This window comes from Sinocyclocheilus rhinocerous, unplaced genomic scaffold (assembly GCF_001515625.1).
Source record: "Sinocyclocheilus rhinocerous isolate Xijiao unplaced genomic scaffold, SAMN03320098_v1.1 scaffold214, whole genome shotgun sequence".
Lineage (NCBI taxonomy): Eukaryota > Metazoa > Chordata > Actinopteri > Cypriniformes > Cyprinidae > Sinocyclocheilus > Sinocyclocheilus rhinocerous.
Window position 1 is genome coordinate 389,187 of NW_015657514.1, and position 27,204 is coordinate 416,390.

A 27,204-nucleotide genomic window follows, 5' to 3' on the forward strand; every position below is an offset into this window, starting at 1 on the left:
TGCCTTTGTTTCTTTGTTTGTTTTGAATACGCGCCCTCTAGCGGTGAAAACTTACATATCGTACCTTTAAGAGTACAAAGTACGCACGGTTACAAAAATCGGGTGGTGTATGGAAGGCCGTTAGAGCCAAAAACGCGCAAATTTTAACGCGTCTAGAACGTGTTGTTTATGCGTAGAATACGTGTTGTTTACGCGTTGTTTGAGCGTCAATTACATAAGGAATAGTTGACTCCGGGCCGTAGGTGCATTATTTTTCTAATAATTCAACGGCCCATCGTCAATTATTCCGCTTATACTACGGTTACCACACCTCAAGACATCGATCAGATTATATATTTAAAGGGATTCGTCCGGTTTTTGTACTTAAATCGCTATTGTGAGTAGGATTATTTCTTCCGCATCTCATCCAACGCCTCTTTTGCTAGTTCCAAAACGTCATTTTAAAGCTGGTAATGGAGGCTTGAGATAGCATTCTAATGCAGTTATTAATGAAGTTATTAGAAAGAGAGCGAGAGAGACAGAGACACACAGAGTCAGATTCAAGCATTCAACGGCCCCGTAGTATATGCGTAAATTACATGTCGATTTTTCACGCGTAAACAACACGTATTCTACGCATAAACAACACGTTCTAGATGCGTTAAAATTCGCACGTTTTTGATCTAAAGCTGATATTCACATTGTAAGTTCTTACAGTAAGACTTATGTTGTTTTTTATAGATCTGTTTATAATGACTGCAGACTAACCTATAAAAGAAAACATTTTTAGAATAAACTAATTATATTATTGATATTAATTATTATATTATATTAATGTAATTATTTATTATTTTAATTAATTACTGAAGTTATTTTATTTCTGAAATGTTTTACACTACCATTCAAAATTTTCGGGTCAGTAAGTTTTTATTATTATTATTATTAATATTTTTTTTATTCAGCAAGGATGCCATAAATTGAGCAGCAAATCAGCATATTAGAATGATTTCTGAAGGATCGTGTAGCACTGAAGACTGGAGTAATGATGCTGAAAATGTAGTTTTGATCACAGGAATAAATTACATTTTAAAATATATTAAAATAGAAATCGGTTATTTTAAACTGTAATATTATTTCACAAAATTTCAGTTTTAACTGTATTTTTTGATCAAATAAATGCCGCATTGGTGACTTTAAGAGACTTCTTTCAAAAACATTTTACTGACCCCAATCCTTTGAACCGTATCTAACTTCAGTGCATAATTTTATCCCCAAACTATAGCTAAGCAGACACTCACACATATTTATTAGTTATCTAAATGAGAACATACTATAGAGTTCTGTTTTTTTGTATAACATTAATAATAAGGACCACAAACTAACCCTAAACCCTACAAGAAATCTTTTTTTATATTCTTAGGATTCTTAGAAATAACATTTTTATTTATGAATTGTTTTTTTTCCAAATGAGAATGTCCCCAGATGTCCCCAAAAGGACGCTGTCACATTTAGCCAACTTCTGGGGACAGTTTTGTAAACACATACACACAGAACGACAGTGGTGCTTGAGGCCAGATGATTACGTCCTTTTAAAGAAACGCTCTTCATATCCAGCACAGGCCTGCATTAATATAATTGATTATTCAGGGTCGGTCGAAGCCATTTCCATCATCATCTTTTGATGGGGTGAGAGGGGAAAATCATTAATTCAACATTAACAAAGAGGCAGGGATAAATGTCCACAACACTACATTTCACAACAGAGCACAAGCTGCTGGCACCACAACCTCCTCCGTACAGAATACAGGAGGTCCTCTTCTGACACTACATTTCCATGCACATTAACAATTGATCCAGTCCAGCCTTACTGTGAACCTGTATTTGGCATACAAATGCGATTCAGATCCTCCAGCAGACAGGTTTAAGGTCAAATTCTTAGTGTGAGAGTGTTTTTCTAAAAGCAGAAGTTATTTGATTAAAGTTGAATGGGGCCTCTGCTCCTGGATAACAGGACAAGGGCTCTACGTGCAGTGAGTGACAGTGTGGTAATGGTTCGCTCAGACCACATGCATGATCGAGCAACCTGCAGAGAAGCCTGTCCCAGCAGTACCTGTGAAAAAGTAGTTTCTAAAACAAGGGTGACGAAAAGCTCATTCCGATTTTTGCCAGACAAAGTTTGTTGTCTAGAACCAACTGATGTCTCTGTGGACATTTCTGCTAAAGGATAAAAAGTTCAGACAAACTATTAATATTCATGGAGGCCTTTCTTTCTTTCTAGGGGAGGAAAATGTGTCAAAGGACCCTCGAAAGAAGGCTGTCGTGAAACATCCACGATAAAGGTAAAGCATATGTTATAATGCATTCATATGTCTTAGGAAATTATTAGAGGAGTCATGAGAAAACATGCAGTTTTATGTGAATGTGGATGCTGAATGCATGAAAATGAGTGGCTTTGATGCACTGTTTGTTCAAGCAGTATCCACAGATCCAATGGGAATGTTATGTTCTGCATCTGACTGAGATGAATAGCATTCAGCCTGTCACTGTGTCTGTTCTCCAGTAAACCAGTGACGTACTGATGACATTTACAAAACAGCAAACATCCATCAGAAACAAATGGTTGATAAGGAGGACAAAATAAGCTCTCTACAAGACAAATGTGAATAACGTACAGTGCAGGAAAACTGCTTTCCCCGGTGCTTTCTGGTTCTTAGAGACCAGCTTACTTTATCCAAAATAACCCTGTTTTAAGCACTGCATGTATTATTGAAAGACACAAGGCAGCAGATATGCATCTGGAGCACCATGAAAACTCTTTGCTTTTACCTTTTAACTTCAATCACAACAGGCCAGGCACTGAAATGCAATGAAATAGGGAATGTTTCATTTCATTAAAGGTTCATAAATGCATGTCAGTATCCGGACATCACCTTTGGATATAAAATGAAACTAGAAAGTCTGTGTGTACTAATAAAAAGCTGTTGTTTAATTAAAGAATGACTTTAAAATTCTACATTTAATGCCAAAAGTACATTGATTTGTCGTATGCAGAATTTCAAAAAGCAATCTAAAAACAAACACAAATGCATGTCTTACATTGAATGGTTGACACATTTAAAAAAAACTACAGTGACAGCGTATCGGTTTAATACATGGTTTTCAAGTTAGAAAACAATTTTCATCATGTAGCCAGGATTTCTTGAGTCCATAAGAGTCCACTATGGCTTTGGGGTAATCCAATCACAGATTAATGATAAGAGCTGTAAATGTTGCACTACAGTGGCCTCAGACTTGCTATCACTGAGGACAGCCTAGGAGGAAAACACACAATCAGATACAGAAGAACAGATCAAATTATTGTTAAAAACAGTTACTTCTGATAATTAGCCCTGCTGGGCATGAGAAGCATGGGTCTGCTGTGTCACAGTATCATAGTGTCATCAGTTGGCTTAGCTGAGTGAACAAAAAAATTTTTTTATTGGATATTGTTTTACATCAACACAAAGTGTAGGCTCTATTTTCAAGCTCTATTTTCAAGCTGGTGTCCTGGGACCCCCACAGGCTGCAAGCGAGTGCTAGTGGTCCACGGAAATTAGAGAGAGAAAAACAAAAAATATTTAAAACACATACACTACCATTCAAAAGTATACTTTTTTTTTTCTTGTAAGACGTTTTTATGCTTGCCAAGGCTGCATTTATTTGATCAGAAATACAGTGTAAATGTATGTTTTTACACAATGTAAAAACATTTTAAAACAATTTATTTCTATGATTTGCAATTTTCAGCATCACTACTCCAGTCATCTGTGTCAAATCATTCAATTACGGAAATCATTCTAATAAGCTGATTTGGTGCTCAAGAAACATTTCTAATTATTATTATTATTTCCAGAAATCTTTGATGAATATAAAGTTCAAAAGAACAGCATTTATTTGAAATAGAATATTTTTTATTGTCACTTTTAATGCATCTGTGCTAAATAAAAGTATTAATTTCTTTTTTTCTTACTGACCCCAAACTTTTGAAAAGGAAAAAAAATTAAATGTTAAAGCTGCAGTCCGTAACTTTTTTTGGTTAAAAATGATCCGAAATCAATATTTGAGCTAGTTTTCGCGGGAAATTCGAGTATGGCACTGCGTCATTACGTCACGTCTGTAAACATAAAGAATTTGTCCCGGCTACTAGGCTATCGCATGTGAGGATCCTGCAGGTGGCCGATCGTTTATAGCCTTTTCTCACAGCAGCCAGAATAATTAAATGTATCATTTTGATGGTAGATTGTAATCCATAAAGGATTATGTGTTTATGAAACAAATGTGAATGAAATTCAATTATATTCCAGTTATAAATGTGCTTCTGATTCAAGATAGCCTGGGATTACAAAGATTTGTATTTTAAAGAAAACCAGTTTGAAGGGAGCATAATTTGCTTTTTGGGTTAAAAGAATTTCTTAATATGAAATTCGAATGGTATGACAATTAGAGATTAGACTGTGCAGAAATTGAAATCTACACGCTAATACACATTATACTCATAGTCACCAATGCTGATGTTGTTATCATTAATCATTTGAGAATAAAGTATAACAATAATAATATTTTGAGCGGTTTGATGTGATATGAGCTAACCGATCTTTAGATTTAATCACCATTGGTAGCGAGATTTATGGTAATGCTCTTTTCCTCAGTTGGTCAGAACAAACGTGGCAGACTTGTTACTTACTTGTTCAGATGGCAATATACGGTGAAAATTCTTATTTGGGTCATATTCCAAGACGTAGGCTAGAATCTGTGATTGCGAAGTACAGTAAATATCCACACCGGTGCGGTGACTGACTGCCACACATACTCTTCAGAACATTAGATTCATCCGCGCTGGAGCCGTGCCGACTCACAACCCACGCAAGCTAGATAATTCCGCACACATCTGCAATTCCAGGTTTTCAAACAGAGATGGCGACAAAGAGGCAAAACTTACGACTGCAGCTTTAAATAAATATTTTTAATTGCTATTGTAACAATATTCATTGCGAAAATAACCATACACATAAATTTAAATGTAAATGTTTCTCAGGTTTAGACATCTAACAGTAATAGAGTAGTAGGTAGAGGAAAAAAATGATTCACTGTGATCCTAATACAAAGTAAATATTTTCCAGACTTTTTTGCTGTTAATACAGTGACACTATAAAAGCCAATTATTTAATTTTGGAAACAATGTAATGTTATACTTTTTCAACTTCTAATAGGTTTTAATACATGATAATATAGAGCTACTAAATATATTTTAGTATGAGGGTCCCTCATATTATTAAGGACCTAACAGGCCCCCTTATTACAGGGCAAGGACCCTCTCTGACTAGGCTGTGGCTTGTGTCTCTGCAGTATTAATTAAAAAGTGTATTTGCAGAAAAAAAAGTTGTGATATAATGTTATATTAATAAAGTAGGTCAAAGTCTGAATAACAACATCAGTATGAGAGGCAGAGCATGACACTTTCTTTTAAATGACTTTGTATATTGTGTTGTGATACAATAACAATGATGACAGCCATTCTAATCAGCACATTAAAGATCACTCCAAGATATATATACACACACAACACTGTGAGCTGCATTGTACCAATAAATCAAGTTCTTGCTGGCTTTGGCTTTTCTTGAAAAAAAAAAAAGCTGCATAGTACCAATAAATCAAGTTCTTGCTGGCTTTTGGCTTTTCTTTAAAAAAAAATAAAACAGGTGCCGTGTCAGATAAATTATATGGTGCGAGATGAATATCTCAAACACTTCTGAATGAAACGCCACACAAAATGGAAGACAATATAAGGAGTGATTAATCTTGTCATGCTCTCACTATTCCTTGTTTGTAAAATATTGCACAGAAACATAAAAAATATGGGGTGGGGAGAAACACATTCAATCTACTTAATATTCATGAATGAATAATAAACAAATACAACATTACTGATGTGTAAAGACTACGGCCGCTCAGTACGGGGCAAACTTCTGCCGCTCAGATTTTTTGATGCTGGACGAGGTGGGGAACTTTGCGGTGTAGGGGGTGAAGCCGGCCGGGAGGCCTGCGGAGGTGGCTGTGTGCACTGCCAGCAGGGGGACGGTTTTCATGCCAAGCAGGCTGGAAACAGGAAATGCGTAGTGGCCGCTGGGGATGGAGGGGAAGGACGAGGGGGAGTGGACGTTAATAGCAGAGGGGGGAGCAGCCAGGACGGCCATGGAAGAGGCGGTGGAGGCGGAGATGGAGGGGGTGGACTGGGAGAAGCCCAGGCTGAGGTCGATAGGTGTGCTGGAAGAGGAGGATGACACAGCCTGGATGCTCAGTTTAGCCATCTCTAAACTGCAAACACACATTCAGATGCACGCAAACAAGGAGGGGTGTGAGGACAAGTGTGGGGTTAATAGAGGGGTTATGGTGCATACAAGAGGAGAGAGGGGGTGAGAGAAATAGAGAAAAGAATAATCAATTTAGGGAATGTTATGTGTTACAAGAAGGAATAATAATAAGGGTTTAACATGCCTGGATGAGAATTAATAAAGGAGTGCCAAATGGGTGAGATGACTGCTGTCAAATTCCTAAGTATTACACCATTATGTAAAACAGATTGTGGGAAAGGAATAGTTCATCCAAAAATGAAAGTTTTGTCATCATGTTTACTTGCTCTCGTGACTTTCTTTCTTCTGTAAAACACAAAAGGAGAAATCTTGTAGAATGTTCTGGCTGCTCTTACCCAGCTTGCACTGTATTCCAAGACAGATATTTAGAAAGTTTCATATTAAAGGGGTCATATGATGCAATTTCAAATTTTCCTTTCTATTTGGAGTGTTACAAGCTGTTCGTGAATAGATAAGATCCCTAAAGTTGCAAAGACTAAAGTCTCAAACCCAAAGAGATATTCTTTTTAAAAGTTAAGACTTGTCCACGCCCTCCTAAAACGCCTCGTTTAAACACACCCCCACATGTCTACGTCACTATGTGGAAAGATTTGCATAACACTGCCCAAATGTTCACTCAAAGAAAGAAGGCGTTTTTAGCAACATCATATGACCCCTTTAAGTTGCTACTCACTGAATTTCATTGTAACTCTTATATCAAAAATAGGTTTGATATATATTTAATCATTAATCATATATGACGCTAGACCACAAACCAGTCATAAGGGTCAATTTTTTTAAATTGAGATTTATACATAATATTATTACAGCTTAATATGTTTTATATTTTAAAATGTAATTTATTCCTGTGATGCAAAGCTGAATTTTCAGCATCATTACTACAGTCTTAAGTGTCACATGATCCTTCAGAAATCTTTCTAATATGCTGATTTACTTCTCAAGAAACATTTCTTCTTATTATCAATTTTCGTGCTTCTGAATATTTTTGTGGAAACTGTGATTAATTATTTTTTTGCAGGAATCTTGCAAAAGGTTTTTCTTGAGAAAAGGTTTAAAATAACATGATTTATTGATTTTTGTTTTGTTAATGTCTTTAGTGTCACTATCAATTTTGATTGTGTCCTTGGAGAATAAAAGTATTCATTTCTTTATTTTTTTTTTTACTGTACTGTAGTGCATATGGGCTAGTTTTATGCTGCTTTTATAATTTGTCTTTTTTGAAGTTTAACAGACATGATCACTACGAACTGTATGGAATTGTATGGAAAAGAGCTGCATGAACATTCTTCAAAAATTCTCCCTTTAATTTCCACCAAAGAAAAGCAGCATATGGGTTTGGAATGACATGAGGGTAAGTAAATGATGACAGAATGCTTTAACATGTGAGAGGGAAAAGTCTTACCTCGCACTGATGAGGTACTGAGCCACGCTGATGTTGGCTGGGGAGCCTGTGATGGTGACGTGGCGCACTGCAGAACCGTCTGTGGCCCCGGCAATTTTGATCTGGGCACCAGACATCTGGCGAATCTCATTGATCTTACTGCCCTGTCTGCCAATGATGCAGCCTATGAGCTGAGAGACAGACGGGTGAGGGGCAAACAACATCTGGACATTAAAAGTCTAAGGAGGCTGAGAGTAAACCTCTAGGACATGGAAGTTGTTCTTCTCTACTGTATGGCATGCCTTGAATGTTACTAAATAGATTCTACAAGTGGGTGCTGAATAACAGATTACTTTAATACATGATCAGAGTAACATTGAGTCAGTGTAATGATAGCAAATCATAAAAAAAATCGTAAATTATTTAAGATACACCCAAAACTGTATGAATGTCATTGCAATACATACAAAATATCAAGTCAATTGGCATGTATTTCAAAGTAGGTTAAGGCAAGCAAAAATATGGTTTCAAATTAAATATTCCAGTACATTAAAATTATTGGTTTAAAAACATTTTATAAAATAAAAATAAAATAAATGCAAAGCAAATAAAAATCTAAAATGATTGGAAAAACAAAGTGAAATATAAACAAATGAATACATAATTGTTTGGTGTTGGATGATTTGGTCTTTGGAAGGATTCACATCTCAGATTTTTTTTAATGTTACTATGAGTACAAGCAAGTAAACATTGCAGAAGTTTTTCTGCTGCACCTTTGGTTCGTTGTAAATAAAAAGTTGTCTCAGTGCCTCAAACTGAGAATCAGTATGCATCTTGTTTTCTGTCAGCTGTGCATGAGAATCAACAAGCTGCAGATATAATAAGCAGATATGTTTCCCAAGACTATTATCCTTGTATAGATATAGATGCAGCATTCTTATTTTAGATGGAAATCCAAACTCTGGTAATAAAATGTAAAAGTACCTACACTACCTTTTTTTTTGGAAGAAAGAAAAAAATATTACTTTCATTCAGCAAGGATGCATTAAATTGACAAAAGTGACCGTATAGACTTCTACAGTGTTTGAAAAAAAATCTGTTTCAAATAAATGCACTTTTGAACTTTCAATTCAACAAGGAAAAAAATCACATTTTGCACAAAAATATTAAGCAGCAAAACTGTTTTCAACACTGATAATAAGAAATGTTTCTTGAGCAGCATATCAGAATGATTTCTGAAGGATCATGTGATACTGAAAACTGGAGTAATGATGCTGAAATTGATCTTTGCATCACAGGAATAAATTACATTTTAAAATATATTAAAACAGTTATTTTAAATCGTAGTAATATTTCACACTATTACTGTTTTATTGTATTTCTGTATCAGATAAACGCAGCCTTGGTGAACATCATAAGATGCTTACAAAATCAATTAAAAAATATTTTTGACACCATATTTTTGAACAATATTATGCATTTGAAAATATGGCATAATTTGTCATTCTTAGCTTATTAATAATTTTCACTTTTATTTGATCTAATGACATTCATATAGTTTAAGTGTGACTTACTTTTTGGGGTCAGTGTACGCAGCAATAACAGCATTTCATTTAACATTAACTGCAACAGACATTGTGTCTAATAAAAGTTAATTGTATTATTTTAAGTGAAATGTATGATTATGACATATAATATAACTTACATCATTAGGTATGCTCAGCTCATGAGAACTGGTTGCAATAGAGGCCTCCAGACCTATGCAGGGAAATGGGAAGTTAAGCAATACACAACTCATCAGCTGAAAAAAAAGAAACTTTTTGACATCGCTACACTGCCACTGAGTGTGCTCAAATAAGTCGAAAAAATATCACATTAAAATTACACAATGTACGAAAGCATTAAGGCTGCTATGCAGGTGAGTCATGAATGAATTCCTGTTTAATTCATGTCTGCCTGAGATTCAAAAACACCCATAAAAGCATTTCCAAATAGCGCACATTATCGGAAACGTCTGTGGAGAGGCTGTTGCTCTTCAACTCCCTATTTCTATGGTAATAATTATGGGCTGGCACTTGCAATGTGTGGACTCTGTTTGTCATGATAAATGTGGGCTGCTGTGAGAGTGGGCTTCAGGTTTGCTTAGGAAAATGCTGCCGGTTTCAACAGGTCAGAGGGTTTTGTGGAGGACATGAGGAGGGAAGAATGTTAAACGAGTGAAAGCCTTTGTGACGAGTTCACATATAAGGAGAGACTGAGGGGTGACACATATGCATCACATAGCCGTCATGATGCTGTTGTTATGGTGACATGACACATTTGGAGATTTCTAGACAGCTCAAAGGAGCCGTCGGCCGTCGGCTGGCATCCGAACACAGAGTATCTAGAGCTATCAGGACTGGTTAGTGGTTGTATCATGGCACAGCATGTGCAGCATTATGTTGGCAGTGTTATGATATTTATTACCTTACCACAAAAACGGCTTCGCCATCATTTTCTTCAGAGTGGAAAAGTAGAACATGCGGTGGTGAATACATGAGACGGAGGTGGTCAGACACGACAGACGAAAGAGTGGAGAGGGAAAGAGACAGATCGAGAGAAAGACAGGCAGAGAGACAGACAAAGGGAGAGACAGACTTCCCTGGGGAGCTCTGGGTACGTACCAGGGAAGGTGGGGTTGCTCTGCCCAAGGGAGGTAAAGGGGATATGCTGCATAGCCAACTGGTGAAGCTTGGTCAACTGCGGGGGCAGGAAGGGAGGTTAGAACTAGCCAATCAAAATGGAATTATTTCAGAGGACACTCACATCTACAGACAGAACAGCACCCATATCAAGTCTCAAAGTTAGATTAGTTATTAGGTCCCCTTTTGGACTTACCGTCCACTTCAAGGTGATCAAAAAACTAGATTTGCATTTCCTTAAAGGGGGATTCGAGTGCTTGCGATGCAGGAAAAATTTGTATTTAAGTTTTGAGAGGTTCTTAGTATGTGAAATTAATCATCCGATCTGCAGTTGGCATGACACACATCGGGTTTTCTGCCTGATGTCTGTGAGAATTGACAGATGACGTGACACCGCCTTTGCAGTGCAGAGGCAGCGCTACATGTACAGTACCATGCAAGACCAATCACAATTCAGAATGCAAATTGATGTAAGAAATAACACCAATCATAATTCCGTACAGTATGCAAACGTTGTGATTACATCATCACATTTGCTTATAATTTTAATGCTGAACCTTCTATCATTTATATATTTTATACCTGCGACTTTACTGTATATATTGCACTGACTTTAAAGGGATAGTTCACCCAAAAATGAAAATTCTCACCCTCATGTCATTTCAAACCCGTAAGACCTTTGTTCATTTTTAAAACACAAATTAGGATATTTTTGATGAAATCTGAGATCTTTCTGACCCTGCATAGACAGCAACGGAACTACCACGTTGAAGCCCTAGAAAGGCAGTAAGGACATCGTTAAAATAGTCCATGTGATATCAGTGTTCAATCTTAATTTTCTGAAGCTACGAGAATACTTCTTGTGCACAAAGACACGTGGTAGATGCGTTGTTGTCAGCAGTAGCCTTGTGGGCAGCGTGCCAACATATCACGCCTTTGCGCTACTGACATCCCAAGTTTGAATCCAGGTTTGAGGACCTTCCCCGATCTCACCCCCCTACACTATCTCCTCTACACCGGCCTATCATAATAAAGTTAAAAATGCCAAAAATAAAAGCTCTCGGATTTCTCGCAAATATCTTAATTTGTGTTCCAAAGATGAGCAAAGGTCTTACAGGTTTGGAACGAGGGTGAGTAATTAATGACAGAATTGTCATTTTTGGGTGAACTATCCCTTTAACTCTCACAAGTGCAACTTTATCACAATGTGGTTATATCTCGCAGTGACTTTATATATCACAATTGCGACTTTGTTTTTCATACCTACGGCTTCACTGTATATCTCGCATTGACTTTAAATCTTGCAATTGCAACATTACTGTATATGTCACAATGTGACTATGTGGCTGTGATTTGGCTACAGGCACGAGGCTGAATCAGAAATTGGCTTCCACAGAATGGAGTCTGTATGGTGAATGGTTTAACACAGATTGCCTGTATGGTGAACTGGAATTCATTTTAGAAGTTTACTACATAGGAGTTGAAAAAACTTAACCCTAATGTTTAAGGTTCTGTCAATACAGTGCTGCCTTGCAACCTTTGTAATTATAGCATTCACGTTTTAATGATTCTGTTAACTAATTGTGTTTACTTGTGTCTTAACCAGGGATATGAAATAACCAAGGACTAACAAGTGTTAGTGATACTAAATATTAAAGAAGCGATCATAGGCAGAGACCATATCGGGGATATCGGCACTTAGGTGTGTGTGTGTGTGTGTGAGAGGAATGCAGTGGGAGAATTGTGATTGTGTAAAAGGTGGGATGTGGCTGGGGTACTGCAGTGGTGTTGTGAAGTGTGCTGTGAGTGATACTGATCAGCCAGTATGACTAACACTCACGTCTTGGGGTGGAATGGCAAACTGTCCTGGAATAGCAAATGCCTGTGGAACAGATAACATGTTTAGGTTAGAACAAATAACAAGCGCTTATTTGCAGCTTGGTCATTAGATGACATTGCACGCCCATGGACCACCCACAGTCCATTCTATGCATATTTCATAAAAACCTAGAAAGCTTTTATGAAAATCGCAAGCTCAAAACAGTTGGCTTAAATGCAATGCAAATTGTAACATTTGGGGTTAGCAGGATTTTATCAAATAAAATAGTATTTAAAACAAGTTGATAATATTAACACATTTGAGGATTTGCCAAGTTAGTGGCTTCAAATCTTGTTAGCAATACTTAGTAGTATGTAGTTATAAACAAGCAAAACTATTTTGCTGTGTGAAGTAATCAATAATTTGCTCATCCACTTTCCTTTATTAAGGGAAATTTCTGTGCCATATTTCAAATTTGTTTTTTTAGATGAGTCAGTAGTTGTTATGATTAATTTCATACAAAATTCACCCCTAAAGAACACGTAAAACAAAACAAACAGCGTTTGGCCGCTTTGTTCATGTTAAAGGGGGTGGCTCTCAACCAGAATAAGCTGCAAAGTGGACCAGACTTTACACCACAAATCAAAGTCTGTCTACTTAAGACTACTTTGTCAATAACATGTTGTTATAATTCCACTGCCAGGTTTCCACCTTATGACTGAAATATGTCAAGCTCTTCTTAATATAACCACGAGGGGGCATCACATGAACATCCCATGCTATCATCAAACATGGCAAAAAATTAATTAAAAAATACAGAACTAAACTACTTCTTAGCATTTTAATCCTCCAGAGAGCTTGTAGCTGACATGATTTTTCATTATACAGACAACTAGCCTTTGCATTTCTCACCTTAGTCAAACTAAATGTCATGATCACTCAAATGAGCAACAGAAGCCCTTTGGACAACATACCAAGAGGAGATATCAAAATTAAAGGGTCAAAGCTTTGATTACATGCCCTTACGAGTATGTATTTCATAAGACCAGAACAATAGAATAGAATGGAATACTGATGGATGAATTAATTGTTTAGTCCAGCTATATATAGCTGTATTTATGATTAGTTACAAGCTTTCCAATTCAAACACCTACAGATCTAAATTAGTGATTCAAAGCGAGTCTGATCTGCATGTTTAAGAGCACTTGGCATGGTCCAATGGCCCAATTGGTGACTCTAGTACTGATTGGTTCTGGGGGGGAGATTTATTCCACCAGCTGATCTCAGTCTAATCATTAGCGTAAATATCCACACTTAGAGCGTCCCACTGGGACTGAGGGGAACTATGGAATCGTTAATGCTCATGAAGGGCTGTTTCGATTGTATGGTTTGGTTTCTACATTAAGAGATAGATGGAGAACTCACCGACGCAGCATGGGGTTGCGCCAACACTGTGTGGCTGCCACCCGCTGTGGGTTTGGGTCGGTACGGAATGGTGGCTCCTTTAGGTGGCGACTAAATGAGGGAGACAAGCACAGTCAGGACAAAAGCGAAGGCGTTTAGGCAGTATGTGTCTAGAACTCTGTTAAGCCTCACTGGATTTTACTGTTCAAAGCCCAATGTTAATGCGGGCCAGGGAAAATCCTGCAAAACAAAGGCATCCAAGGTTGGATGCTGGGAACTAATGAAGCAAACAGGAGCATTTAACATGTAGTCCATGCGCTGAAGTGAATGCAAATGAAGTGTGAAGGTGAAAAAGACCTGAAAAATATTCCCCACTTGAAATAACATTTATGCACAAGGGAAATCGTGCATAATCGTACGTTTTTTTAATTAAAAAGCATACGCGCTCTCACGTGCACGCTCACGAACCTCCAGCATGACGGTGCAGATGTGTTTCACGCATTGTGTGATGGCGCGAGGGGTGCCTGAGATGGTCACGGCTCTCTCAGTCGAGTCAGGCAGTAGGTCTTCTGCCACCTGGACCTGGGCACCTGTGCTCTGTCATACAGCAATGCTTTTAGTCAACACACGCTGGACGGGCTGATTAGAAAAGCCACAAATGACATTCATATTTCTTTCAGTAGTGACATTTAAAAGGATAAGGTCACTTCACATCCGCATTCCTGGTCACCCTGTCTGCCTGGGTTTACTTTGCAATAATGAGCAAATTATGGTACAGTATACTGCTTATTACACAGCTACTCGGCAGTTAAATGAATGTGCAGACATGAATTATTGATTTTAATTAGAATTATTACCTGCAGTCTTAAAATCAAGGGTTCCAAAAGGGAGTTTTTGCAGTGATGCCATATTGACCAATCACATTCACTTGTTCCAGAGAGCTGTGCAATAATTTCTTTAATGATAGCTTACCTAATGATCGTAGGAAAGTATCATTTTAAATGCCAGTGTCTATATTACGCAGATTAACTGCAATACAACCACTAATTATCAATTAACATTTTTCATAAAGTTTGAAAAGTTTCCTATCTGAGCACTGAGGAGATAGTAAGATTAACAATTCTGATTTCTTTCCAAGCGACTAGCAAAAAAAGTGTGCCATACTGTCCCTTTTGTATTACAGCTATTCTCCTGCTGACATTGTTATCGTCTGGCCAGTTATTTAGGTCAAGCTATTTGGATACTGTATATAAATATTAGTCTATTTAGGCCTTGGTGGGCCGTCCTGTCCTAGACATTCATAGCAACTGGGAATAAAAGCAGCCAGTTCACCCCTCACAGCCCTCAGCGGCGAGGACAGGTATATTTATTCAATGTGATCCACCAGCCGAATAAAAAACAAAGCCTTCAAGCAAAAGTCACTCTCCTCATGTCAATTTCAACAGCTAAATGACAACGAATGGTTCCGCTTTTGAGATGAATCGCTTTGTTTTCCATCAACGAAAGCCATGAATAGATAAGTTCGAGGAAAAGTGAGCGAGTTCAAGAGTTTAGGAAATTACAGCTCAGGGCTGTCTCATAACGTGTGGATTTAGTGGAAGCCTGAGTCGATCGGGCCCCTGTGCTCAGGAATAAAAAGTTCTATCTTGATGAGGACAATCAATCATGCTGATGTTAAGTGTTTTTGCTGCCGCTGAGACAACGGAAACTAATTGTTTAACGGATCATTCCGTGCATCATCTGGGAGCCGCTGTGACCTGCATTACAAACCCTGCGCATTTGCCAACAATTAAACTTCTACCTAGAATATCTACCTCTCTGATCTCTTTGATCTTCGAGCCTCCTTTGCCAATGAGTGAACCGCACTGACTGGCGGGGAAGACGAGGCGCACTGTCACAGGAGGCCTGCTTGTCACGGTGCTGTTTATCATAGATGCCAGGATATCCTGAAAGAGATGCATATGCATCAGAAAGAAGCTCAATTCAGCTCGTGTCAAGTCAGTGTCATTTTTTCATAAAAACAAGTTTATAAGGGAGAAAAACTTGCAGGAATACAAGTTGACAGTTTTTTTAAATGAAATAAAATACTGACTAGGTAATGCTGTGTTATATAAAAATGTAAAAAAAAAAATTTATATATATATTTATATATAAATTATATATTTTCTTTTTAATATTACACACCACAGCAAATTACCTAGTGTGTATTTAGCCAAAGAAAACTATGATACTGTGTGTATATATATATATATATAATTTTAATCTAATTAATTACAGGGAGCTGCGATTGATTAATCTAATTAATCGCAAACTAAATTTGGCTGTGAAAATACCCCCAAAAGATAATGTAAAGCTATTATTGTGTTAAATGTTTAGGCTACAACAGCCTAACATAAAGTATGCAACATAAAAGAAGATCATTTGAGAAACATCTCGGTATTTTTTGTTCATGCAATGAAAGTCACTGGTAAGTAAAACAGCTTTTTTACCAACAGTTTTCAAAATACCATATTTTATGTTGTGCAAAAGAAAGCAAGTCATACAGGTTTGAAACAACATGAGGGTGAGTAGCCTAAATGATGACAGAATTTATTTATTTATTTCTTTTTGGTGAACTGTCCCTTTAATGTTTTTTTATTTATTTATTTATTTTAATAAATGAAATGTTACTCTAAAGAAGAAACTAAAACTACCAGCAGGTGGCGTTAAATGTCTTTATGAGTCGATTCATTCAAACAGCTGATTCATTCAGGAATGAAGTAAGGGCTCTGCCCTTCGAAGGGAGTAGGGCATATGAATGCTCATTTCTGTTTGGAATTCGCCCTAAACACCGCTGTGTTGTTCGGAGACGCACAAAAATTGACCTTTTTCACATTTCCGGGTTTCTCAGCAGAGGAAGTCATCATAGTTGGGTTAACTTGAAGAGCGGTGAATTGGAGAGTACCTCAAATATATTTTTTGCATCCCCATTTGCTCAAATAGCAAAAGAAAAACTCCACGATAGTGCAGTCAGAAGAGAGAACGATGTCAAATTTACTGTCCTTCCCATAGACGCTGCATTAGAAACACCCGTGCATTAGTGTAAACTAGTTTTTTTTTGTAATTTGATGCAAAGGTGATATAATACAAAGAATAGTGTTATAAATGTACATACATTTAAAAAAAATACAAATATGAAAAACTTTAGAGGATCTATGATGCTGATGACTGTTAAACGCGTCATCACAGTCTTGTAAACAGGGTCCATTCTGCTCTGACTTTATAGGTAATATTTACATTGGCAAAATACGTCAAATAAAAACACACAATATTGTGTTTAAAATATTGCACAATATTAACTTCTTATTTACTGAACTGAAAATCACATTTGCACTCGTGTTCTTCGTGACAAAACCACCAGCACTCGTGTGATATTGTTCTCGCTGCTGGTGTGATATTGCTTATCATATTATATAAATATGAGACAAAAACTCATGCAGGGGCATTTTTTGCCCCAATATCTTGAATTTTATGGCATAACTGCATTTATGGAGTTATTGCCCTGCATCATATTTGTTAACAGTAAACTGTATGAAATGTAAGATGACGTACAGATCTGGGGGTGGGGCCAGTGCGTTAAAATATTTTAATCGGGTTATTTTTCATAACTAATTAATTAACACGATAAACTGACAGCCCTAATATATATATATCACCAAAAATAATAAAAAATAAAGTTTAATAGTTTTCAATAGTTAAGTCACCATCAGCGTTTCCTTTGGCTTGGACCTAATTTGCTTTAAATTAATTTAATTAAAAGCCATAATGGTTACAGAACACAATTGGTTTCACTGTGCAACATGAATAAAATAAAGCAAGTGATTGACTCATTACTCAAACTTCGCTGTACATATTAACATTGTAAGTTATAGAAATATATTAATTTAATGAACAATTAAGGGAGGGGGGATTAGCAATATTGTGGTGAGGTAAGTGGTTGTTGTCCATTACAAATAGTACAAAATTTAGTATGATCTCTCGGGCATATAAAACCCATGAACTCTGATAATTATCAAATATAGTCTTAAAAATAAACATAATTAATATGAACAAGTAGCTAAATAATAATAAACCATCAAACAGTAAAAAAAAATGCAACCACATAATTTATGCATGCAATGCAGGCATATTACTGTGGATGCCACACTATTACAGTTAATGTCTAAACATAAAAGATCACTGTAATGCAGACACAGACAATTGTGACTGAACTGTGATCAGCCTTTTCCTGCTCCTATTCACTGTGATTTCACTGTATTCAGTAATAATGTAACTGTAATAAATTGCACAACTACTGCTGTATAATGTGAAAGTATGGCAAATAGTAAATCCCTAGTGTAAATCCACATTAATATTTTTACAGTGTACTACCCACCTCCTCAAATTTCTCTGCGATCATGGCGAAGGCTTTGAAGATGACCTCAGACTGTCCGGTAATGGTGACAATGCGCTTTGGACTGGAACCGTCAGATATATTAATCCGGGCTCCACTCTGAATCCACAGAGAAAAGCTGAGTTTTTGTGCTGCATTACGTTTAATTGATCAGTCTCGCCTTTAGGCTGACATTTGCACCCTCTGGCAGTGAAATACCATTGAACTGATCGTGAAGATAATAAGATGATTTTGCTCTGAAACTGAAAATGATTCCAGACGGTTTTCTGCGGTCTAATTTTTGACATACATGTGGCCACCCAGATGAGTTCTTTAAATCTTTACACAGCTAGTCAGCATTAATAACGTGTTAATAAGAAAAAACTGTTAAAAACCTTACTATGTGAAATATAAAATGATGTTTTGATATTTTTAAATAAATTAAAATAACTATATATGCAATGATAATATATGCAATGATTAGTCCTATTTGATCAAGATCAATGTAGCACTTACTTCCTCTCTCATTTTTTTGACAGTCTCTCCTTTCTAAAACAAAGCAAGAGAAAAATCATAATTCTATCAGAATGTGTATATTACAATTAGTTTGTAAGCCGTATTTAAACACAGTAAAAAGTGCTTAGGAACACCAAAGAATAAAGTCTCAAAGTTATGCTTAATTCGATAATGCAATTATCAGGATAATACTGAATTGTTTACCTTCCCAATGATACTTCCAACTTCCTAGAAACACACAAACCAGACAAAATCTCAGTTAATCTTAAATGATTGCATGGTAAACTGGAGATTATCAGTGCTTTCTTTTAGATGACAATCAGAAACAGTATTGAGTGTAGCTGTTAACACTACATTTCTCATTATGATCAATGTTGAGAACAGGAAATTAATACATTTCTTCAGGATTATTTGATGAATAGAAAGTTCAAAAGAACATTTTAAATAGAAATCTTTTGTAACATTATAAATGTCTCCTTTGTCACATTTGATCAACTTAATGTGTCCGTTTCTGACCCCAGAATTTTGAATGGTATTGTGTCTAGTGCTGTCAGACGATTAATCACGATTAATCGTATCCAAAATAAAAGTTTTTGTTTACATGATATATGTGTGTGTACTGTGCATATTTATTATGTATATATAAATACACACACATGTATATATTTAAGAAATATGTTATGTTTATATATTAAATATATTTTATATAATGTAAATTATATGCATTTAAATATATGCATGTAAATGCATGTAAATGCATGTAAATATTTTCAAAATATATACTGTGTGTGTGTGTGTGTGTGTGAGTGTGTGTGTGTGTGTATTTATATATACATAATAAATATACACAGATACACACACATATATTATGTTAACAAAAACCTTTATTTTGGATGCGATTAATCGCGATTAATCGTTTGACAGCACTAATTGTGTCATGGTTTCCAAAAATATTAAGCAGCACAACTGTTTTCAACATTGATAATAATAATAAGGAATTTGTTTGTTAAGCAGCAAATCATCATTTAGAATGATTTCCGAAGGATCATGTGACACTGAAGACTGGAGTCATGATGCTGAAAATTCAGCTTTTTCATCACAGGAGTAAATTACATTTTAAAATATATTCAAACAGAAAACAGTTCTTTTAAATGGTAATAATATTTCACAATATTACAGTTTTTACTGTATATTCAGTTGCATAAATGCAGCCTCATTTCATCATATCACACCCATCATTTCAGACCCAGAGTACTACATGTACCTTGTCATAAGAAAAGATTATGAAGAAATATTATCACTGTATGCGGTCAATACTATTTCTGATTATGTTATCTAAAAGAAAACATTTTATAATCAATTATATTGACAATCTAGAATCTAAAATGATCACCTATACACTCATAAATCTTTCTCAAGTACTGTTTCGTTACTTGACTGGCTGCGCTTGCAAAACAGGGCCGAAAACAAAACAAGCACAGCTCTGTGAGGATCAGAGATGTGTCTTACCTTGCCATGCATTAGTAGGCGGATGGTGAGGGTGACATTTAGCCCCCCCTCACATATTCCTCCCTCCTTCTCATTCATATTCATTCTTCTCTTGGGTCTAGATGCTTCAAACAGACTGTCTCTGTGCACACAAACAGACAAATTTACCAGTTCAGTCAGAAGAGATATGAGATGAATTTCAGTAAGCAAACATTTCAGTCTTGACAACTCATAATTCCTTGCTATTACCTTTCTCAGCCGTAAATGTCTATTCGGTCATGCGTTCATTTTGTTTAGCTGTGGGTACCTGTTGCTCTGCTCTGACATTAAGTTGGGCGTTATTTCCCTCCGGGCGGGTGAGCGGGGTCCTGCCTAACCTCTCTAATGGCTCTGCTTTAAATGGTGTGACCATGTTTGATAAGACTCAAAAAGAGCCACTTGTGTCTTTCTAGGCCTTTGGATCAAGTGACTTTTGTGTGGCCATGTCTAACAAGGCCCATTAATTTATCAGAGAGTCGTCTGTTCCCACATTCCTCCCATCTCTGCAATGACGAGCGCTTTAAAACCGAGCTTATCGCCATCTAAATCGATTCTAAGCCAGATGAGATCACAGAGCACATTCATGAGCGAAACTAAAAAATGAGGCAGTGCTGGATCACAGTTTTTACTGTATATTCAGTTGCATAAATGCAGCCTCATTTCATCATATCACACCCATCATTTCAGACCCAGAGTACTACATGTACCTTGTCATAAGAAAAGATTATGAAGAAATATTATCACTGTATGCGGTCAATACTATTTCTGATTATGTTATCTAAAAGAAAACATTTTATAATCAATTATATTGACAATCTAGAATCTAAAATGATCACCTATACACTCATAAATCTTTCTCAAGTACTGTTTCGTTACTTGACTGGCTGCGCTTGCAAAACAGGGCCGAAAACAAAACAAGCACAGCTCTGTGAGGATCAGAGATGTGTCTTACCTTGCCATGCATTAGTAGGCGGATGGTGAGGGTGACATTTAGCCCCCCCTCACATATTCCTCCCTCCTTCTCATTCATATTCATTCTTCTCTTGGGTCTAGATGCTTCAAACAGACTGTCTCTGTGCACGCAAACAGACAAATTTACCAGTTCAGTCAGAAGAGATATGAGATGAATTTCAGTAAGCAAACATTTCAGTCTTGACAACTCATAATTCCTTGCTATTACCTTTCTCAGCCGTAAATGTCTATTCGGTCATGCGTTCATTTTGTTTAGCTGTGGGTACCTGTTGCTCTGCTCTGACATTAAGTTGGGCGTTATTTCCCTCCGGGCGGGTGAGCGGGGTCCTGCCTAACCTCTCTAATGGCTCTGCTTTAATAGAAATGGTGTGACTGTGTTTGATAAGACTCAAAAAGAGCCACTTGTGTCTTTCTAGGCCTTTGGATCAAGTGACTTTTGTGTGGCCATGTCTAACAAGGCCCATTAATTTATCAGAGAGTCGTCTGTTCCCACATTCCTCCCATCTCTGCAATGACGAGCGCTTTAAAACCGAGCTTATCGCCATCTGAATCGATTCTAAGCCAGATGAGATCACAGAGCACATTCATGGGCGAAACTAAAAAATGAGGCAGCGTTAGACCAGAGGAAGTGTAAGGAGATTGTCTTAAATTTCCCTTTAATAATGCCTTTCATATTCCTCTAATGAGGCCCTGCAGCTAGGAGCAGTAAATGAGTGCATTTTCTTTATTTAAGCGAGAACATGAGCACATCTATTCTAATTGAGTCCCAATGCTTTCATTTGTTAGGCCTCTTTGAAAACTACTGCTTTTGAAATGTTTACAGACTTTCATAAGCTGTTAAATGAAATGTGGTCCCTTTTTCCATGACACTCCAGCAGCAGAGGAACTTGCTAAAGAGACGGGAACCGCTGAATAGACTAAAAGAGAAACAAATGTTATATATTTATAATTTGTTTTGTTTTTTTGCTTCTGTTTAATATCGAAGCCAGTAAAAGGGTTATTTGTTAAAGACAGAGAATTCCATTTTAATCATGAACAAGACTCCTAATATGGAAGCTACGAAATGAGTTATAGATTCAGCATTCTTAATATGAGATATGATGGCTGAGTTCAATAACAAACGGTGTATAAAGCCTGTTCTTTTGTGTGGCTATTAGTTCTGTGCTGTTTCATCAGGTAAATGCATCAAACACACTGCTGCCATCCTGTCTAATCCTATAGGCCCGGATTTGTTTGGCTAATGCTAAAACCCATTTGACCCATTTCTGTCCTTCCAAAGCTTGTCAACAGGCATCTGAAAACATTCTGCCATCATATTGCATAGCACTAATAAGCCCGAATATAGATATCACACACGCTGTTTTTCAAATGTCAAATGTGTTTATGAATCAGGAATTTAAATAATTTATGCGGCTGCCATTGAAATGTTGATGTGAGAAGTAAATGGCGGATCACATTAGACTTCAGAAATGATCCGTCTGTTTTAAATACGTAATCCTAATGGCCAAGCCTTTGTTGTTGTTTTACACTGTACAATATTGTGATTTCAATACACAGCAATTAACTAATCAAACTAAACTTTTCGGTATATATTACTGAATGTCTATCTTTGAATAGGTCCATTCAATAATAACATGTAATATTACTGCCCAAACCTGGAGCAATATTTTTGAAACATGACATTTATTTTTATTAAGCTCATCATAATTTATATTTGTTTTATAGATAGATAGATAGATATGTATATAAATAGCCAACATATACCTTAATAAATTCGATTAGTTTAGATTTAGTTATATTGCATTATTATAATTACATGAAAACGTATAAACAACTTAAACAAGTATTAGTCTATGTAGTGTCAGAACTAGAATATGACTTTTAGACTTACATAAGCTGTTAAATGAAATGTGGTCCCTTTTTCCATGACACTCCAGCAGCAGAGGAACTTGCTAAAGAGACGGGAACCGCTGAATAGACTAAAAGAGAAACAAATGTTATATATTTATAATTTGTTTTTGTTTTTTTGCTTCTGTTTAATATCGAAGCCAGTAAAAGGGTTATTTGTTAAAGACAGAGAATTCCATTTTAATCATGAACAAGACTCCTAATATGGAAGCTACGAAATGAGTTATAGATTCAGCATTCTTAATATGAGATATGATGGCTGAGTTCAATAACAAACGGTGTATAAAGCCTGTTCTTTTGTGTGGCTATTAGTTCTGTGCTGTTTCATCAGGTAAATGCATCAAACACACTGCTGCCATCCTGTCTAATCCTATAGGCCCGGATTTGTTTGGCTAATGCTAAAACCCATTTGACCCATTTCTGTCCTTCCAAAGCTTGTCAACAGGCATCTGAAAACATTCTGCCATCATATTGCATAGCACTAATAAGCCCGAATATAGATATCACACACGCTGTTTTTCAAATGTCAAATGTGTTTATGAATCAGGAATTTAAATAATTTATGCGGCTGCCATTGAAATGTTGATGTGAGAAGTAAATGGTGGATCACATTAGACTTCAGAAATGATCCGTCTGTTTTAAATACATAATCCTAATGGCCAAGCCTTTGTTGTTGTTTTACACTGTACAGTATTGTGATTTCTATACACAGCAATGAACTAATCAAACTAAACTTTTCGGTATATATTACTGAATGTCTATCTTTGAATAGGTCCATTCAATAATAACATGTAATATTACTGCCCAAACCTGGAGCAATATTTTTGAAACATGACATTTATTTTTATTAAGCTCATCATAATTTATATTTGTTTTATAGATAGATAGATAGATATGTATATAAATAGCCAACATATACCTTAATAAATTCGATTAAGATATATCGTGTTATACTGCATTATTATAATTATATGTAAACGTATAAACAAGGCTATACAGTGTCATATAGTGTATATACAGTCACATAAAGATATAAACAACAGTTTTCCTTTTGTCAAAGATGAAACAAAAGCACTGTTGCTGCCAGAAAAGCATTAATACGCCTATTTGTTCCTGTCCTTTGGAAGTCCCTGAGCGTGACGAGCAGCTTTGGGTTGAAGTTAGCAAACTGACCTGAGAAGTGATGGAGCTCTAGACAGCGCGAAGATGCCACTTACTTTCTTCACCAACTCTTCTTGCCTTGTCAATCCAGGATGAGTTAACATTTGAGGCTTCAGAGTGTGTATGATTCCCTGAGTGCGGAGTTGCCCTCCTGTGTTGTCAGTTGTATTCAGAGAATGGACAGATGGCCTTGTGCCCGTACCTCTGGTCGACTGAGACTAGCTTTACTGTTTTTTTCCCCCGCTCTGGCTTAGCCTCTGATAAGCCTTTAGCCCAGGCTACGTGAGACCGGAGGCTCTCTCAGTTCTTAATACTCACGTAGTTGATGCTGCAGCACCTTCATCCTGGGAACGAATGCATTAGGGAATCCCGAGAAGAACAGAAGGCAACAGGTTTTCCATACTTTGGTGAAGCTGCAATATGGACAGCTGACCTCGTCTGGCAAAATATTCACGGAAAAGTACGACAAAATTGTCTAACTGTGAGACTTGAATCTTGGAACGCATTGTCCACTTTGGCAGGGAAGACCTAGATAAGGCATATGCATGGATAATGACATTTTGAAGGACACATAAGAAGAAGACGAAAATGCCAAATGTTTTGCCAGCACCCCCAATCAACATAAGCATCTCCAAATTGACTGTCACATCATTATGGACAGAAAGACACAATGTCTCTTTGGCCGGTTTCCCCTCCCCCACACTGCTAATGAGGCCAAAGTCCTGTGAAAACAATGTGGCCCTTTAACAGAAAAAGATGTGCTCTGCTCAGCAGCAGAATTTCAAAGTGAATGAATTAGTGGAGCAGAAGTGGCATATTTAATCACTGCCTGCTGTCTGGGATGGAAATGAACAATGTCTCTGTGGATCTCCCTTCCCTCCCTGCATATGTGTTGATAAATAGTGTAAAATCAAGTATGACCGTTACATGATCAACAGTAGGGTTATTATTGTTAACTATATATATCACAAAGGTTTTTTTTGTTGTGATAATTGAAATAAAACTGAAATAAATGAAAATATAAATACTAGATGAAAAACGAAACAAAAATGAGAAATGTCGCCCTGGCAACTAAAAGTTTAAGTACTAAAATACTAAAATTAGTACTACTAAACTAAAAATAAATAGATAAAAAATAAAATAAAAGCACACAAAAAGCAAAAACGACTAAAATGTAAAAAAAAAAAAAAAGCTACTTCAAAATATTAATAAAAATACTAAAATTCTAATACTAAAACATTGACAATCACAGTGATTATTACTTTTTCTACAATAGTTTTGCACTCTATCTATACATCCATATGAATATAAATCCCAGAAATTGCTAATAGAACTGTTGTTTTAATACAACATAAAGTGAATTGAGTGTGACTGTTTATCTATTTTCATACTATAAAACCCCCTGTGATATGCCCTTGTGTCTTAGTAATATATTTTTCTCAGTATCTGTTCTTAGTTGCAGACACTCTCCAATATAAAGTCCCACAGATCTCATTCTGAGAGGCTACATTATCAAAACTATTGTGACCTGAATTTTACTTTTGTACATACCAGTCACAGCAGTGTGAGGTTAACCTTAAGAAACCACACAAAAATATGTTACAAAAGTTAGTAAGATTTATCATGGTGACACTGGTAATACTGTGGTATTTTTTAAAAACGAATTTCATGTGTGTGGTTGTTAATACCAAGCGAGTTTTCAACTGTTTTCTTTTTTAATCTATTACAAAATGTAATTTATTCCTGTGATGTAAAGCTGAATTTGCAGCATCATTACTCCAGTCCTCAGTGTCACGTGATCCTTCAGAAATCTAATTCTAATATGCTGATTTGCTGCTCAAGAAACATTTATTTTTATTTCCAATGTTGAAAACAGCTGTGCTGCATTTTTTTATAATTATATGGATTCTATTTTTTCAGGATTCTTTGATGAACTATCAAAGAAGTAAAAGAATTAATCCACTTCAAGATAATGATAGGTGATCAGTTACAGTATTTATACTTTTGTTAAGGTTGCTAACTTCCCTCTGCATGTGAGTCCACCAGACATGCTTCAGAAACGTCTTGAGGTTTTAATGAAACTCTACTATATTTGTCCTGCAGAAAGACCAACAGTCACACTGCTGTTGGACTTTGGTCTCGGTTCTATCAATTGGACATGGTAAGCGTTACATAAATTCGCGAAAGAGGGAGCTCTTGTGTCTGTCTGTCTCTACAGACATGGAGACACAGTCTTCACTGGAGTTTCAGGACTTACGCACTTTTGAGAGTTTTAAGGGTTTCTGGCACTATTATGGTTACGGCGTTGATCAACAAGATCTGATCGATCGGGAATTTAAACGGATTAAAGGTAAAAGAAGGTCCTTAGCCTCCTTCACGTTCAGTAACGTGTCAAAATCTGCTTGTGGTGCTGCTACTTACTCTCACGCTTTAACAACATACGAATATTTGTTTGTTTAATAAATAACCGATTTTGTATTAGACAGACAAAAAACTGCCTTCTAACTTCTCCAGCGGTTGAGAGTGTGGGCCTGTAATACTGCAATGTTTACTTTCACTTTAGTTATTGTCATTTGGTTAGAATGAATGCAGCGCCCTCTGTTGATCTCCGTGTGAATTACATACAGAGGCTGAGTAGTACACGCTAATACGTGCCTCGTTCTCTTTTTAAGGTGTTACATACCTTGATCATGCAGGGACAACGCTATTTCCTGAATCTCAGATTAAAGGATTTTATGATGATATATCTAGGAATGTTTATGGTGAGTTCCTTCATATGCATTGTTGAATGCATAACTTAATAATATCAACATCAGAATTTGCTTTAGATCATAACGTACTTTTCTTTGTCAGGCAATCCTCACAGTCATAATCCCAGCAGTAGACTAACACATGACACTGTGGAAAGTGTCAGATACAGGTAAGCACTTTTGCACCATCTGAATTTTCAGTGAGTCATAGCATAGAAATATTTATTACAATTATATAGTATACAATTATAATAGAAATCGGAAAGGCACACACGGTATATATAT

At 36.4% G+C, this 27,204-nt stretch overlaps 2 protein-coding genes across 9 annotated transcripts in view; one reads left to right on the plus strand and one right to left on the minus strand.

Annotated features, from left to right (window-relative positions):
- Positions 1 to 2,944: 2,944 nt before the first annotated feature.
- Positions 2,945 to 24,559, minus strand: LOC107721227 (poly(rC)-binding protein 3-like). Of its 8 annotated transcripts, XM_016529146.1 has the most exons (15): positions 24,226 to 24,546; positions 22,992 to 23,079; positions 21,081 to 21,201; positions 18,806 to 18,829; positions 18,602 to 18,634; positions 18,089 to 18,205; positions 15,489 to 15,620; positions 14,143 to 14,271; positions 13,696 to 13,785; positions 12,292 to 12,333; positions 10,434 to 10,509; positions 9,476 to 9,528; positions 7,792 to 7,961; positions 5,944 to 6,333; positions 2,945 to 3,290 (listed from the first exon to the last, which is right to left on the minus strand). In XM_016529146.1, the coding sequence occupies exons 3-14, from the start codon at positions 21,162 to 21,164 to the stop codon at positions 5,967 to 5,969; spliced, it is 1,317 nt and encodes a 438-aa protein (XP_016384632.1). In that variant the 5' UTR covers positions 21,165 to 21,201; positions 22,992 to 23,079; positions 24,226 to 24,546; the 3' UTR covers positions 2,945 to 3,290; positions 5,944 to 5,966. The 8 variants fall into 8 exon arrangements, with proteins under 8 accessions (XP_016384632.1, XP_016384637.1, XP_016384630.1 ...); XM_016529151.1 differs by lacking the exon at positions 5,944 to 6,333 and having other exon boundaries at positions 24,226 to 24,559; XM_016529144.1 differs by lacking the exon at positions 2,945 to 3,290 and having other exon boundaries at positions 5,699 to 6,333.
- A 1,747-nt stretch (positions 24,560 to 26,306) lies between these two features.
- LOC107721213 (molybdenum cofactor sulfurase) overlaps positions 26,307 to 27,204 on the plus strand; it is a 7,308-nt gene continuing 6,410 nt past the window's right edge. The window contains exons 1-3 of the mRNA XM_016529108.1: positions 26,307 to 26,519; positions 26,842 to 26,931; positions 27,023 to 27,089. Coding sequence (XP_016384594.1) covers positions 26,390 to 26,519; positions 26,842 to 26,931; positions 27,023 to 27,089 — 287 coding nt within the window. The 5' untranslated portion in view covers positions 26,307 to 26,389. The remainder of the gene's footprint in view (positions 26,520 to 26,841; positions 26,932 to 27,022; positions 27,090 to 27,204) is intronic.

Excerpts from the sequence above, each read along its gene's own strand:
- LOC107721227 (XM_016529146.1), bottom strand. The coding sequence starts at position 21,164 with ATGAATATGAATGAGAAGGAGGGAGGAATATGTGAGGGGGGGCTAAAT. Across the intron at positions 18,830-21,080 it reads GCCTACTAATGCATGGCAAG|GAAGTTGGAAGTATCATTGG; the intron begins GTAAGACACATC and ends GTGTGTTTCTAG. Across the intron at positions 10,510-12,291 it reads TTGCCATTCCACCCCAAGAC|TTGACCAAGCTTCACCAGTT; the intron begins GTGAGTGTTAGT and ends CTGCCCCCGCAG.